At 43.5% G+C, this 17,254-nt stretch overlaps 1 protein-coding gene across 1 annotated transcript in view; it reads left to right on the top strand.

Annotated features, from left to right (window-relative positions):
- The first annotated feature begins 1,585 nt into the window (after nucleotides 1-1,585).
- Nucleotides 1,586-17,254, top strand: part of LOC126234843 (serpin B6-like) — a 64,848-nt gene continuing 49,179 nt past the window's right edge. The window contains exons 1-3 of the mRNA XM_049943585.1: nucleotides 1,586-1,707; nucleotides 5,133-5,240; nucleotides 14,472-14,651. Of these exons, the coding sequence (XP_049799542.1) occupies nucleotides 1,663-1,707; nucleotides 5,133-5,240; nucleotides 14,472-14,651 (333 nt within the window). The 5' untranslated portion in view covers nucleotides 1,586-1,662. The remainder of the gene's footprint in view (nucleotides 1,708-5,132; nucleotides 5,241-14,471; nucleotides 14,652-17,254) is intronic.

Consider the following 17,254-nt stretch of genomic DNA (forward strand, 5'->3'; position numbering starts at 1 on the left):
TTAGGGACTGATGACATTAGCAGTTAAGTCCCATAAGATTTCACACACATTTGAACATAGCATGGATGAAATGCTTCCTTTGTAGCAGCCGTTTCTTCACCAACAGTGTTGTCTCGGCTTTCTTCGGCCTCGTTAGCTATAAAACAAACAAGGCAAATCCCAGTTTTAGTGTCCGTGTAATACCATGTGGAATCTTGTAGAACGTTACCTCAATGAACGTAAGGTAAACAAATCGCAACTAGCGATAGGAAAAAGGCGGCGCTGTAATCGCTGAGTGAAGTCGATTGCAATGTGTGTAGGCTACCATGGTCGGTCGGCCTAAAAACTGGTGCTTATGTAGGATCCTTTAGACATGCACTCGCCACTATCAGCTTCCAGAGCGGCGGAAAAATCAGGAATAGTCTCCGCTGGACTGCCTTTGACTGCAGGTATCGCTAACCAGTATATGGAAAACTTTGAGGAAGCAGCACTTGAAATCGCGCGCCTGAAAGCAGAAGCATTCTACAGAGATTCAGACGACACATTCGTAATGGGGCAACATGATAAAGAAAACCTACAAGAATTGCTGTGCCACTTAACAGCATACACAATCTTAGGTTCACCACCGAGATGCAAGAAAACTGCCTAACGTTCCCTAGACGTAGTGATAAACTAGAACTTGAAGAAACACGTGGACATTCCGTCTACAGGAAAAAGACACACCTAACCGCCAATAGCTGTCACCATGTAGTGCTCGCTACCTTAGTATACACAGCGCGAGCCATATGGAAGAAGGTAAGTCTGCCTACAGAGCTGCAGCATCTACGCGAAAAGCGATATGGGACAAGGGAAGTCTACCTACAGAACTACAGGATCTACGCGAAACCTTTCACAAGAATGGCTACTCGAAGACACCAATAAGGAGCGCTACCCAGCCGAGCAACAAGAAGAAACCAAGCGGCTGGCGTTCTTTCCATCCCCAGACAATACTGCCACGATAATGGAGAACAACAACATTAAAATTTGCCGCTCAGCGCTTAAAATAAAGGTCGTTTTAGTCAAAAACCTCCTAGGGCTACAGATACCTGGACTTTAGATGAAGAGGTGAGGGTGTTTCGTGCAGTACATTAACTAGGAGCACCAAAGTATCCTGCTGCCCCGTTCAGAAGTTACCGAGTGTTCACCTCTGCCAAACCGACAGCTCTACAGTGGCAGAGCACATCATCGGGGAAGACTAGGTGTTTCTCAACAGACAACAGTGCTGCGCCGTGCCAACTGGTTCTGGGATTATGTCATCAAAGTGACAGTGGAAATAAGGATACAAGATGACTTCGTCTACTGAGGCAGTTGTTTCCAACTGAGCAACTTACAGGATGTGGTGTTAGCAAAAATATTAAAGGAACGCTGTGATGTGAAAGCGGTGGAGGTAGCGGGCGAATGAGGCAGATGTTCACCAATCCCCATCACGCCCCACCACCAGAGGCTACGACAACTCTCCCGCCACCACTTGGCTGACCCATCAATAGAGCCGTCCTCAGAAGTATCTGCAGTCTAGCAACTACAAACAAAAGTATTAGACACGAACCAGACATCTACGCTTGAAGATATCGAGTAGGAAAGTCGTCGAAACGTTGCGACAGCTCGACGCCACGCCTCGGCTGATAACTCGAGAAGATCTCATCAATGAAACTGGCCGAGAACGCCTGCATCACCATCGTCCTCCTTCTGGTAAATAAAATGTATAAAATTTTCTGTTACTTGTACTATGATCTTATTCTCCACAAATAGAAGTGTCAAGAGTACCTAAATAGTTACATATGTACATTAATTTATCCATTTCCCTGGTTGTTGAGCTCCATCGCTGTGGGTTATACTAATTTAAGAACTGCAGCAAGTAGCAACATCTTTATGTATTTCTGCGGGGTTGGAACTTTAATAGTGGCAACTATTTATTTAAGCTCGTACAAAATAGATACGTGTTTCAAAGTTTTACAGATCTTCAAAGTAGTCACCAGCATTGTGTATAACCCGTTGCCAGCGATGTGGAATCGTAGGATACTCTTAGCAGTGACATTTGTGTTGACAGTTCGAGTGGGAAGGCCTATTGCCCGACGAATTTGTAGCAGTTCTGAAGCGAATGTCGTGAAGTGTTTCCTTCAGTTTAGAAATCGAGTTGAACTTACGAGGGCTTAAGTCAGGCGAGTGCAGTAGGTGGTATAGCACTTAGCAGCCCCATCAGTGGAAAAAATCAGTAACAGCTTGCATTGAAAGTGCTTGAGCATTGTCCTGCGAAATAATGGTCAGGTCCTGCAGAAAGTGTCATCACTTCTGTCTCTATGCTGTTCGTTTTTGGAAGACAACCTACGACCAGCTTAGAGACAGAAGTGATGACACTTTCTGCAGGACCTGACCATCATTTTGCAGGATAATGCTCAAGCACGTTCAATGCAAGCTGTTACTGATTCGTTTGACTGATGGGGTTGCTAAGTGCTGTACCACGTACTGCACTCCCCTGACTTAAGCCCTCGTAAGTTCAACTCGATTTCTAAACTGAAGGAAACACTTCACGGCATTAGCTTCAGAACTGCTACAAATTCGTCGGGCAATAGACCGCGCCGCCCGAACTGTCAACACAACTGGCACTGCTAAGAGTGTCCAACGACTTCCACGTCGCTGGCAACGGGTTACACACAATGCTGGCGACTACCTTGAAGGTCAGTAAAACTTTGAAACACGTATCTATTTTGAACGAGCTGTAAATAAATAGTTGCACTATTAAAGTTCCAGCCCTAGTATTTACACCAGAACCTGTCCTGGGCTTTCGCACATCAACTGGCGTATTAGATACTTAAGGGGGAGGAGGGAACGTTCATGCAAAACACACACTACTTAAAAGATGACCAGATACGCAATTTTGAAGATATGGCAGTGAAATTTTGTACCGCGCTTTACATGAAATTAACGCATTTACCATGAAGTTCCTTAACTTTTTAAATTCCATAAAAAATTTTCAGGAAATAATATTTGTACCTTTCTCTCTGTACCTAGTAAGATTCTCTCATTAGGTTTTTTAATATATCGAATAGGCGATTTTTAATAATTTTTTGATTATAATTCTGTAAGTACAATATTAAATTCATGTAAAATTCCAGGCTCTTTGCCCCATATCTCACCTTAGGCTCAGAACTTCAAAATTTACTCTCGAGACGATATTAATTTGGTCTATAGAAATAGTATACAAAAATTCTTTATTCTAGCCTTCATAGGTTCTGAAAAAAGTACATAAATTACAAAAATAGTTTTCAGGAAACGCAAATTAACGTTCAGCCTAAGGTTTTTTCTCAAGTTACCTCTTCAGAAGGCCCCAGATTTTAACTCCGGGTCCTCTTTCCCTTTAAGGGTCTTCTTCTGGTTTCTTGCTTTCCGCCTGATTTCCTTTACCAGGTCTTCAACTGACTTCATTTACAGAGAGGCGCTGTAAATTTATTTTTCTCAAGACGTATTGAGTGAAATTCCCTATCTTAAAGCCCATTCTCTCTAATACCTTCATCCACCCTATGTTCCTATCATTAAATAAAAGAACTGCATCATAAATTGCAATTCTAGCAAATGTAGCAGATGAAAATTTGATTTTAGGGCATCGTTTCCATATGAATAAATTTAGAGCCTCGTTTGGATTGTGGGTTTTGCCTCGAACACACTTTTTTAGAATTTTGTTTTTTGGAGGTCCACAGCCTCGACGTATTTTGAGAATCAAATGTAAAGTGAAGCTGGAAGCTTAAGATTCGTGCTCGAAAATGATCCAAGGTTGAAACTGGGCGTTCGCACAGATGGTAATAAGAATATGGCCCATTTGGACAATGTTTAAATTCTCAAAACATTTTTATAAATTCAGTATTGGCCAGAAACCATTAACGGAACACAGGATACAATTTGGAAGCCTCTCCTTTGAATACAGTGGTTGTTATACCTCTGAGCCTATAGACGCTTACACTATCTAATGTGGCACAGATGGTGAGTGGGATATTCATCTTTCGACACCATGTGGAAATATGTAGCCCGTACTGCACTTTTCGTGTGACTTACACTGGATAGGTTGTGTCGGGTAACCTTGCATTAATGCACTTGAGGAGTGTCTACCATCAACTTTGTGATTCTGTTGTGTCCACCAATGCCCGTTACATCTTCCAAATGAAGTTCTGTATATCACAGCCTTCTAGACGTATCACGCGCATGGTTGCTAGAAAGTAATCCACGGAATCGTTGTTTACCGAGCCAGTTGTGAACAAAAATTGGGCGTGGCAGGAAGGGCGCGTCAGACCTTTTTCAGGCATTTCCGGTGCGATTTCATCGTCGAAACTTTGATAACTTGCTGTCCACGAGTTCTATTAATAAATAAAAAGTAAATTGAAAATTGACAGTTTCGGTCACTTTCATTATGAATGTCCTCCCTTAAAGATTTAATTAGCACATCTTTAAAAACATCGACGTGGATGTTGCAGCTGCCTTTCTGTTTCCATACATACGCAAAATTGGAGCAAAAAGGTGATTAGAATGGTAGCTGTAGTATCAGAATTGTAGTCGAGGTTTTTAGGGATGTGCTAATTTTGTGTGCGTGTGTGTGTGTGTGTGTTTGTGTTTGTGTATGTGTGTGTGTGTGTGTTAATGTGAAACCAGTGGAAGATGGACGAAGGCTCAAAACTTGTTTTCGTATTCGTAAACATGTATGAAGCGGCTGGTAGCTGTACTTCTTAAAATAAAATTGAAATGCTTGAACTTAAATCAGTATGTGATTCTGAGTCGCAAGGCGCTGCTGCTATGTCTGTCTTCATGTACTTGTCTTACCTTTTTTTCTGCTGTTACTAATGCTGAAGGGCTTGATATGTCTGTTGATCTATAATGTAGTATTTCTTTCTCTTAGTTTTAGCCTTATAAATCTTATTTATTCTTTGAATAACGTACTCATAGCGCATCACATCTTGAATGATGAAAATATCAGAAGTGCATCAACTCAATCTCCCAAAATATATATACTCTTCAGTCATTACTATTAAGATGTCTTCTTCTTGAAAATGAAGTTCCTGCAATTTCTTCAGTTTGATAATGTTTTAAGAGTAACTCGGATTTACTTACCACCTCTTCTTTCTTTGCAGACTATGGTGGAGAGCTACGAGTATTCTCAGTTCGGAGCGATACGGGAATTTTCTCCGATTCAAGCAGTATCTGGAGCAAGTAGCGGGTTCGCACTTAATCTCTATCAGGTAAGCATTTTAAAAGATAACATTACAATGACATTTATTCGCCCAGGGTTTCTCAAGAAACTGTGAATCTGTTCAGCATTACCGACTTCATATTGTGACTGATGCAACGTGCTTTATGGAGTACCTTCCATGGAACAGTATGTAGCTCCCGACATATTACCAACGGGAGACGACTTTTCTTTGCTTTCGTCTTGATATAAAAATGTGATAAAACGTTCATTAATTTTGCAACAGATGTAGTAACCTAGAAATTTTCTTCACCTAAAAGACTGCCAGTTAGGGTAGGTCCAGGAAGAAAAAAGTCCACTGGTCGTGTGGTGTCACCGCCAGACACCACACTTGCTAAGTGGTAGCTTTAAATCGGCCGCGGTCCATTAGTACATGTCGGACCCGCGTGTCGCCACTGTCAGTGATCGCAGACCGAGCGCCATCACACGGCAGGTCTCGAGAGACTTACTAGCACTCGCCCCAGTTGTACGGACGACGTAGCTAGCGATGCACACTGACGAAGCCTCGCTCATTTGCAGAGCCGATAGTTAGAATAGCCTTCAGCTAAGTCAATGGCTACGACCTAGCAAGGCGCCATTAGCATTACATAGGTTGTATCTAAAGAGTCTCACTTGTATCGTCAAGAGCGATGTACCACAAGGATGGATTAAAGTTAAGTATTCCAGGAGCTACGTACTTTTCTTTATAGCATTCATTACGTATCCTGTTTCAGACCTATCTACTAGCCTGCGTGAGTTAACGCGTGTCTTTCGGCTACTTCCGAGTGGCGTGGCTGTCTTGTTACGCCACAACAGGTCGAATAGCTTACTGTTGGTACTTGACTGAAGCGACGTGGGTTACGTACCAGTCTGCATGCACACTTAGCATTTGTGCGCAATCAATGTTTAAACCTCCTACAAGAGATAACTGTTCTATTAAATTACAGGGTCGCTACCAGCCTAATCCCTTCCTATTAGCCTGCCGGTGTGGCCTAGCGGCAACCACTTCGGTCTCAGGTTCCAATCCTGCCTCGGGCATGGATTTGTGTGATGTCCTTAGGTTAGTTAGGTTTAAGTAGTTCTAACAAGGGAACCTCCCCATCGCACCCCCTTCAGATTTAGTTATTAGTTGGCACAGTGGATAGGCCTTGAAAAACTGAACACTGATCAATCGAGAAAACAGGAAGAAGTTGTGTGGAACTATGAAAAAAATAAGCAAAATATACAAACTGAGTAGTCCATGCGCAACATAGGCAACATAAAGGATAAAGTGCGTTACGGGCGCCGTGGTCCCGTGGTTAGCGTGAGCAGCTGCTGAACGAAAGGTCCTTGGTTCAAGTCTTCCCTCGAGTGAAAAGTTTAATTTTTTATTTTCAGACAATTATCAAAGTTCAGGCACCCACACATAATCAACTTCGCTCTCCAAAATTCCAGGACATGTTCAGATTTGCTTGGACATATGCAGGATTTGACGGTCTACACATGGAAAAATTTGAAAACGTTAAAAACATATGTTAAGACAGAGCACAGGGAAAACTGTGCGGCTGTGAAACTGTTGCATTCATTTGTTGCAGTTTATGTGACAAACTCTTATGTTTTCATCACTTTTTTGGGAATGATTATCACATCCACAAGAAAACCTAAATCGGGCAAGGTAGAAGAATCTTTTTACCCATACGCCAAGTGTACAAGTTAGGTGGGTCGACAACATATTCCTGTCGTATGACGCACATGCCGTCGCCAGTGTCGTATAGAATATATCAGACGTGTTTTCCTGTGGAGGAATCGGTTGACCTGTGACCTTGCGATCAAATGTTTTCGGTTCCCATTGGAGAGGCACACTCCTTCCGTCTACTAATCGCACGGTTTTGCGGTGCGGTCGCAAAACAGACACTAAATTTATTACAGTGAACAGAGACGTCAATGAAGGAACGGACAGATCATAACTTTGCGAAAATAAAGAAAGTAAAATTTTTACTCGAGGGAAGACTTGAACCAAGGACCTCTCGTTCCACAGCTGCTCTCGTTAACCACGGGACCACGGCGCTCATATCTCATGTTCTCCCCTGATGTTGCATATGTTCGCATGGACTACTCAGTTTGTATCTTTTGCTTACTTTTTTATAGTTCCACACAACTTCTTCTGTTTTCTCGATTGATCTGTGTTCAGTCTTTCAAGGCCTATTCATTGTGCCAACTCATAACTAAATCTGAGGGGGGTGCGATCGGGAGGTTCCCTTGTAAGTTATAGGGCACTGATGACCTCAGATGTTAAGTCCCAATGTGCTCAGAGCCATTTGAACCATCTGAACTTTCCTACTACACGAGAAAAGACTGAACTGGAAATTATCAGACTGAATACTCGAAAGAAAAGAAAAAAAATTTCAACTGAAATGAAGTACGTAAAAACCAGAGTACATAGTATTGTTAAATGAACTCGTATAATTAATCAATAGCCGCGCGGGATTAGCCGAGCGGTCTTGGGCGCTGCAGTCATGGACTGTGCGGCTGGTCCCGGCGGAGGTTCGAGTCCTCCCTCGGGCGTGGGTATGTGTGTTTGACCTTAGGATGGTTTAGGTTAAGTAGTGTGTTAGCTTAGGGACTGATGACCTTAGCAGTTAAGTCCCATAAGATTTCACACACACACAATTAATCAATAACATGTAAATTTGGCGAAGTAGTCCTATGTTCTTCCGCTCTGGGAACATTTCTTCGATATCGCTGCCCCTTTATGCGGGCTAATATTTAAAAGAATAAAGGTATTGAAAACTTTAACTTGCAAAGTGTGTAGCTGTTTGGTGAGCTGTACTTAAGGTAACGGGATGCACGAAACATATTTATTCAAAGAGAGCAACAAAGAATTATGGGTGGACATCCTATCAATATTTTTAACTGGTGCCTGAACGTCAAATAAATTAATGTGCCCTGATAAGATGAAATTGCATTTCACAATTTAACTATGATTACCTGAGGGAAAAAGAAAGGACAAGGAATAGGAAAGACACGACTTCATTCATCCAATCTAGATCCACGAGAAAAAGTATAAGTTCAGAGGAACAAACCATCACCATTACCTGCATTCACCAACAACAGAGTGGTTTATAACGATTGGAACATCATGTTAGTATAAATACACGACATGAGAATTCTCACACACGACAAGCAAGGAACCGAACTGACCATGTGGAGGACTGAGACATCTAACTGTTCGAAAAAGATATAAACGAAAATGATGAAACGTGTAGAATCAACGAGGGAATACGAGTACAAGGACGGACAGATCATGAACCAATCCATGAAGAGAGAGTGAACAGAACCCAATGTATTGTCCTCGACGGCGAGTGTTCATCAGCGACAAGGGTATTGTCAGGAGTGCCCTCAGGTGAGTGTGATAGGATCATAGTTGTTCTCTATATACAGAAATAATTTGGCGAACAGGTTGGGCAACAATCTGCAGTTGTTTGCTGATGATGCTGTGTATGGAAAGGTGTTGAAGATCATTGAATGTAGAAAGATAAAAGAAGACTTAGACAAAATTTCCGGTTGGTGTGATGAGTGTCAACTAGTCCTAAATTAAGAAAAATGTAAGTTAATGCGGATGAGTAGGAAGTACAAACCTGTAATTTTTAGATATAGTATAACTAGTTCAAATGGCTCTGAGCACTATGCGACTTAACTTCTGAGGTCATCAGTCGCCTAGAACTTAGAACTAATTAAACCTAACTAACCTAAGGACATCACACACATCCATGCCCGAGGCAGGATTCGAACCCGCGACCGTAGCGGTCGCTCGGTTCCAGACTGAAGCGCCTAGAACCGCACGGCCACTCCGGCCGGCTCAGTATAACTAGTGTCCTGAATGACACAATCAAGTCGTTTAAACTACTGGCCATTAAAATTGCTACACCACGAAGATGACGTGCTACGGACGCGAAATTTAACCGACAGGAAGAAGATGCTGTGATATGCAAATGATGAGCTATTCAGAGCATTCACACAAGGTTGGCGCCGGTGGCGACACTTACAACGTGCTGACATGAGGAAAGTTTCCAACCGATTTCTCATACACAAACAGCAGTTGACCGGCGTTGCCTGGTGAAACGTTGTTGCGATGCCTCGTGTAAGGAGGAGAAATGCGTACCATCACGTTTCCGACTTTGATAAAGGTCGGATTGTAGCCTATCGCGATTGCGGTTTATCGTATCGCGACATTGCTGCACGCGTTGGTCGAGATCCAATGACTGTTAGCAGAATATGGAATCGGTGGGTTCAGGAGGGTAATACGGAACGCCGTGCTGGATCCCAAAGGCCTCGTATCACTAGCAGCCGAGATGACAGGCATCTTATCCGCATGGCTGTAACGGATCGTGTAGCCACGTCTCGATCCATGAGTCAACAGATGGGGACGTTTGCAAGACAACAACCATCTGCACGAAAAGTTCGCCGACGTTTGCAGCAGCATGGACTATCAGCTCGGAGACCATGGCTGCGGTTACCCTTGACGCTGCATCACAGACAGGAGCGCCTGCGATGGTGTACTAAACGACGAACCTGAGTGCACGAATGGCAAAACGCTATTTTTTCGGATGAATCCAGGTTCTGTTTACAGCATCATGATGGTCGCATCCGTGTTTGGCGACATCGCGGTGAACGCACATTGGAAGCGTGTATGCTTCATCGCCATACTGGGGTATTACCCGGCGTGATGGTATGGGGTGCCATTGGTTACACGTCTCGGTCACCTCTTGTTCGCATTGACGGCACTTTGAATAATGGGCATTACATTTCAGATGTGTTACGATCCGTGGCTCTACCCTTCATTCGATCCCTGCGAAACCCTACATTTCAGCAGGATAATGTACGACAGCATGTTGCAGGTCTGGTACGGGCCTTTCTGGATACAGAAAATGATCGACTGCTACCCTGGCCAGCACATTCTCGGATCTCTCACCAATTGAAAACGTCTGGTCAATGGCGGCCAAGCAACTTGGTCGTCACAATACGCCAGTCACTACTCTTGATGAACTATGGTATCGTGTTGAAGCTGCATGGGCAGCTGTACCTGTACACGCAATCCAAGCTCTGTTTGACTCAATGCCCAGGCGTATCAAGGCCGTTATTACGGCCAGACGTGGTTGTTCTAGGTATTGATTTCTCAGGATCAATGCACGCAAATTGCGTGAAAATGTAATCACAGGTCAGTTCTAGTATAATATGTTTGTCCAATGAATACCCGTTTATCATCTGCATTTCTTCTTGGTATAGCAATTTTAATGGTCACTAGTGTAGTTGGCAGGAATGCAGCGACTGGACATGTTTGCTCGCACCCTTTTTCTTTGAAGAAACTGTGAGCAGCGAGCGTTATTTGAGCATGCTTCGCAATAGCTTCATTCCACAGCTTCTTGCTACTGCCCTCCCCTTCAACACGCAGTGTTTCATGCAAGATGGAGCAAGGGCACATACTGCAAACACTGTGTTGGCGTTTTTACACGAGAATTTCGACATGCAGATCATTTCACTCAGGTTTCCAGGTCGCTTCAATGATGGACAAACTTTGCGCCCCAATAGTCCAGACCTCAATCCATGTGACTTTTTTCTTTGGGGGTACCTAAAGGAAAAAATTTTCCCGAAACGTCCACGTGATTTAATGGAGCTCAGAAGACTTATTCTTCAAGCTTTCAGTGAAATTACGGAAGACATGTGCCGTAGGGTAATCACTAACTTCAGTGTTCGTTTGAAGGAAGTTAGGAAACGAAATGGTCGACATATTGAGCATGTGCTGAGTTAGAACAAATCTCCATTGACGGCTCTTCATTGACTTATTCTTCAAGCTTTCAGTGAAATTACGGAAGACATGTGCCGTAGGGTAATCACTAACTTCAGTGTTCGTTTGAAGGAAGTTAGGAAACGAAATGGTGGACATATTGAGCATGTGCTTTGTTAGAACAAATCTCCATTGACGGCTCTTCATTGTAGTATATGTTCCTTTGAGATTGTAATGACAATGTTTATATTCAAAAACAAAATCGTAACACATTTCGTTCGCCACCCTGTACATAAACAAGTAAATAAACATATATCAAAAGAAAGGAAGCAAAATGTAGGCCAGGAGCCTAATGTCTCTGTGCGTTCTAACACACAGTAAATATTTAACCAGTTTCTTCATGAATAGTATATATCGGATATAAACAAAGACATAGACGAATAAATACACTCCTGGAAATGGAAAAAAGAACACATTGACACCGGTGTGTCAGACCCACCATACTTGCTCCGGACACTGCGAGAGGGCTGTACAAGCAATGATCACACGCACGGCACAGCGGACACACCAGGAACCGCGGTGTTGGCCGTCGAATGGCGCTAGCTGCGCAGCATTTGTGCACCGCCGCCGTCAGTGTCAGCCAGTTTGCCGTGGCATACGGAGCTCCATCGCAGTCTTTAACACTGGTAGCATGCCGCGACAGCGTGGACGTGAACCGTATGTGCAGTTGACGGACTTTGAGCGAGGGCGTATAGTGGGCATGCGGGAGGCCGGGTGGACGTACCGCCGAATTGCCCAACACGTGGGGCGTGAGGTCTCCACAGTACATCGATGTTGTCGCCAGTGGTCGGCGGAAGGTGCACGTGCCCGTCGACCTGGGACCGGACCGCAGCGACGCACGGATGCACGCCAAGACCGTAGGATCCTACGCAGTGCCGTAGGGGACCGCACCGCCACTTCCCAGCAAATTAGGGACACTGTTGCTCCTGGGGTATCGGCGAGGACCATTCGCAACCGTCTCCATGAAGCTGGGCTACGGTCCCGCACACCGTTAGGCCGTCTTCCGCTCACGCCCCATCATCGTGCAGCCCGCCTCCAGTGGCGTCGCGACAGGCGTGAATGGAGGGACGAATGGAGACGTGTCGTCTTCAGCGATGAGAGTCGCTTCTGCCTTGGTGCCAATGGTGGTCGTATGCGTGTTTGGCGCCGTGCAGGTGAGCGCCACAATCAGGACTGCATACGACCGAGGCACACAGGGCCAACACCCGGCATCATGGTGTGGGGAGCGATCTCCTACACTGGCCGTACACCACTGGTGATCGTCGAGGGGACACTGAATAGTGCACGGTACATCCAAACCGTCATCGAACCCATCGTTCTACCATTCCTAGACCGGCAAGGGAACGTGCTGTTCCAACAGGACAATGCACGTCCGCATGTATCCCGTGCCACCCAACGTGCTCTAGAAGGTGTAAGTCAACTACCCTGGCCAGCAAGATCTCCGGATCTGTCCCCCCATTGAGCATGTTTGGGACTGGATGAAGCGTCGTCTCACGCGGTCTGCACGTCCAGCACGAACGCTGGTCCAACTGAGGCGCCAGGTGGAAATGGCATGGCAAGCCGTTCCGCAGGACTACATCCAGCATCTCTACGATCGTCTCCATGGGAGAATAGCAGCCTGCATTGCTGCGAAAGGTGGATATACACTGTACTAGTGCCGACATTGTGCATGCTCTGTTGCCTGTGTCTATGTGCCTGTGGTTCTGTCAGTGTGATCATGTGATGTATCTGACCCCAGGAATGTGTCAATAAATTTTCCCCTTCCTGGGACAATGAATTCACGGTGTTCTTATTTCAATTTCCAGGAGTGTATATTCGCAATCATGCTGCTACCGTTTTTTCGTGTAACTGTGGAGTACTTATGACCCTGACGCGATCGATAGTAATCGGCTCGTGTACTATTCAAGTTGCAAGCCTGTAATTTATACCAATTTAGGTTTACACTATTAGCTTTCTAAAGACATAGCGATCGACAAAATCGGATGAAGCGTTTATATTTTGGAATTTCGTTGCTGGTGTTACTTGTATAACTTAGTGTCAGATACTAAACTTTAAACTAGTAAAGGTATTGAAAATCTGATTACACCATCAGAATCGTCGTGCAAATAATAGTAATGTACATGTTTCTTTTTGAGGTATCATGATTCATCTGGCTACTATTAATTTCTATACGCACTGCGAAATGTCTGCCATTAAGATTTCACAAAGTCCGCCATCTTTGGCACTCTCGGCGTGTCTCCTTCATCAACACAGAGTCAGGATGGAATTCCCAGCCACGTGGCTGGACCAGCCGTTGTGCGGCATCACGTGGTTGCTAAGCTGACGTTCGGGACCACGTGGTTGCTGCCGGGCCGTGGCTTTGACGAGCGTCCTGTGTGGCCGGCCCAACTCCGAACATATAATATTGCCAGGGCGCCACAACTCGCCCGCTATCTCACACATGCATAACATGTCCCTAATTTCTGTTCAGAGCAACTCACCCACCTCCACCCTCTTGCCCCTCTCTCGCCTTCCCTTGCTTCTGTCTTGCGGTTTTATTGATAATCAGTTACAACAAGGCTCATCAGGATTTGTCTGCTTTGTCTTTCTTCTCTGATAACTCGTCCCGGCTCGATACATATAAGATGACAGGATTGATGACTTTATAGTTTGGTCCCTTTAATCTCATCAGTCCAGTCCAATACGAAGTCTCACTTCATTATCCTGCTGAAATGTAAGCCCAGGATGGCTTGCAGTCGGGCTATATGGCGGGAGCATGTCAGGTTGGTATCCCACCATTGTCCTGTGCGTCTCCAGACATGTCTTATCTGGCCATCGGGGCTCAGTTCCAATCGGTACTCATCACTTCGACAGTCAGCGAGATTCCAGGCCGAGGACGCGTCTGGAGATGACCCGTTCTGTTGGCTTTCGTAGCAAGCCATCTTGGGCTTTCATTTCGGCAAGATAATGCCCACCCATACAAGGCGTGAGTTTCTACTGCTTGTCTTTGTGCTTACCAAACTCTACCTTGACCAACAAGGTTCGGGCGTAATTTAGCACGATCTCCATCAGGAGATCTATCCATCATTGCCAACCTGAATAACTACTACTTTCAGGGCCAGAGTTGGACCAATGCGTTATTGACTTGTTCAATTTGTTGAGCTCTTTCTCTTGAATAAATTATTCAATTTTTCTGAAATGTGTAATTATTTATTCACGATTTCTGTCCCCTGGTTCGTAGTTTTTTTTCTTAGAGCATATTTGACGAGAGCAATGACAGTTGTATCTCCTCTAAAGTATAAAAATTCCTGCTCAGTATTTCGAATTGGTATAGTGTTTCGTCAAAAGAAAATATCATCAGGAATCATACACAAAGTGTCAAATTAATAAATATGATCGTGTTAAAGAATGTTACTGCATGTTTGTATTTGGTTGTTACAGGACTTATCGGCACAGCCAGGGAACATCTTCTTCTCGCCTCTTAGCATACAGATAGCACTCGTGCTGGTGTATCTCGGGGCGAAAGGAAATACAGCATTCGAGATAGCGAGAGGACTACATTTAAGAGATAATAAGCAGGTCATTGGGGCTGCTTTCAGTGAAGTAATGCGACAACTGAATGTAAGTATAGAAAACATAATTGTAAATAACTCTTTATGATAAGAAGTCTAATAGTTCTCTCATTACAGTAAGTCAGACATAAGATAAGAGTTAGGTTTGAAGTGTTCTTAAATGCATCTGCTAGCTCTGTAAAAAAAATTACAGATTGTTAAATCTGAAGCGAAAATTTAAAATTAAACCACAAAAAGGCCAGTTTGCGGCCTACGTCTGACAGCCAATAAATCTGTTAAAAAACCTGTTTCTTCAGCGTCTTCATGAAACAGTCAAGAGTTGTGTACTGTGGAACAGTAACAGGTGCTTCGGTTGAGTCCTGTCATTATCCCAAAACCTTTCTCTGATTCGTGGAAGTGACGTCTCACTTTGTTTCCTCTTCGACAGTGTTTCAGACACCACTGCTGTAACACGGCGGGTTTTCAGGACGGTAAGTAGTAGCAGTGGGAGCTGACAACATTGCCCTTAACTCTGGTTCTGCTTATTTGCTACAAAAAAGAAAAAAAATGTTCTAGAAATAAAATTTCGGTGGAGTGATGGCGGATGCGAGTTGTCAGCTCACATACTTGCGGTGAGCTGAGACTTCTTTAGTGAACACAAATTGTTACATTGATGTGTTTCGGAAAAATTTGTTTCTCAAATGGGTATGAAATCGTTGAGGAATATGTCCACTTTAGCTAGCATTACGCTCATTGTAACTTCAGCCCAGTCAACACTCTTTTTAAAGATTCCTTCGAAATATTCAGTATTCTTGTGACTAATCAGCTTCAGTGTTTCTTTTGTGTGTTTCTGAAGTGTACAAGTAGCTAAGTTAGGTGACTGTGCATCGACGTGTGACAAACGTTTACCACAGGATTGGAATGAGTCCCTTTAACTTCGCTTCATACATGAGTTCAGGATTTATAAGGGTACTACTGTCTTAAGCAACTCGGGTAAGATTAAGAGCATCTCTAGATCACTTTACCCGTTAGATCCCTTCAATAAATTAACGTTAAAATCACCAGAAATTAATGATCCGTTCCAGCAGTCTAATAGACTTCAATAATCATTCAAAGTTTTGAAAGTTTGTTTTTGGAGCAATTAGCCTGGAAGGAGCTCGCTAAATGAAACACTACTGTTTCTGCTTTACCCCCTCGCGTCTGATTCCCCCCACCCAGTTGCCTTGGAGATTAAGATGAAACAACTTAATAACACCCTAATGTAACGATATTCTAATGTCGCGCAACAGAATAACGACTTACAAGCAAGCAAATGCTGAAAAGTGACTTCGTGGTGCGCACGTACCATTCGGACACTTTGTACATGATATAACTTCGACGTGATTGATAACTGCAAAAATTTCTCAGAACACAGGTTGTGGTATGGAAAAAGTTTCTGGACTGTTCGTGATCCTTGTGTATAGGTGGCGAACTGCTTCCATAAGTCACAATGATGATGATCGTTTTCCTTAAGACGAAATCAAATGGTTCATCATCGATTTTGTAATTACAATCAGAACATGTACGACGACGACGAATGCTAGCCCTATCACACATAGTTTCATTCAGTTAAAATGTCTACACTAATTGGAATCGAAATTTGATGGGTTTGCAAAGTTAATATGACTATAAAAGAAGATAATTAAATGAATAATACCAAGTTTCATCTACTGTTCCGAATGTTACTGTATATAAAGCTGAATAGTATTACAATATGACAGTTTACAATTACGTAAAAGGAATGGCCAAGAAAAGTTATTGCTGTTTCTATGTAAAGAGTTTTGTCATCACTGATTGGAACGATGTAGTCCGCGGCGTCTCTTAGCCAATGTTCCTTCAAAACGGTTCCCACTTACCTGTTGATGTCAGCGAGTCGTCGACATCTGAAAGTGTAGGTGTGAACATAACACTACAGGATGATATCCAATACCTTTTTCCTTTTTACTATATTTTCTTTCACTTCTTTCCTGCTTTATTTTCATGGTACATTTAAAAGGTTATGTCTGAATGAATTTTGCAAATTTAATTCTTGCTGCAACTGCGTTTCTGTTTACATAATGTACTAATTATGAATATGATTGCAATTTTCAATTATGATGTGTACCTACTTATTTGTAAACATGTTATTTGAATTCATTTTCTATGGACAGAATAAAATGAAATTATGATTTTGTATAAAACTGCAAATCAACGTACTCAGAATTTTTGGAAGTATTTTATGAAGCGAGGTGCATGAGCGGTGGAGAATCATACACACAGGCTGAAGAAAAATTCGCGCACTAGGACTTCGCAGCGCGATTCCTCACATACTGGCAATACAAAACTGTCTCTCACAAAATTTTGTCCTGCGAATATTTCTACTTAAGTCCACGCGGCTGCTCAGTTTCTGTCCGCGTGGATTTTCTGAGTGCTGAAACGGGTGCGGCTGTACTGGCACCCTGAAAACTAGGTCGAACTTCGGTCTACGCCGACCGCCAACCACCGTTTCTCAGGTCACACTCTAAAGCAAGATCATGAGGCGCTGCTGCGCCACCTACTTCAAACCTCTGAAAACAGACCACGATAGTGAAACTCATGGTTTCTTACAGAACGTTCGTTAAATTAACCATAATCAGCAGATACATTTCACTAAGG

The sequence above is a fragment of the Schistocerca nitens genome, chromosome 2 (assembly GCF_023898315.1).
Source record: "Schistocerca nitens isolate TAMUIC-IGC-003100 chromosome 2, iqSchNite1.1, whole genome shotgun sequence".
Lineage (NCBI taxonomy): Eukaryota > Metazoa > Arthropoda > Insecta > Orthoptera > Acrididae > Schistocerca > Schistocerca nitens.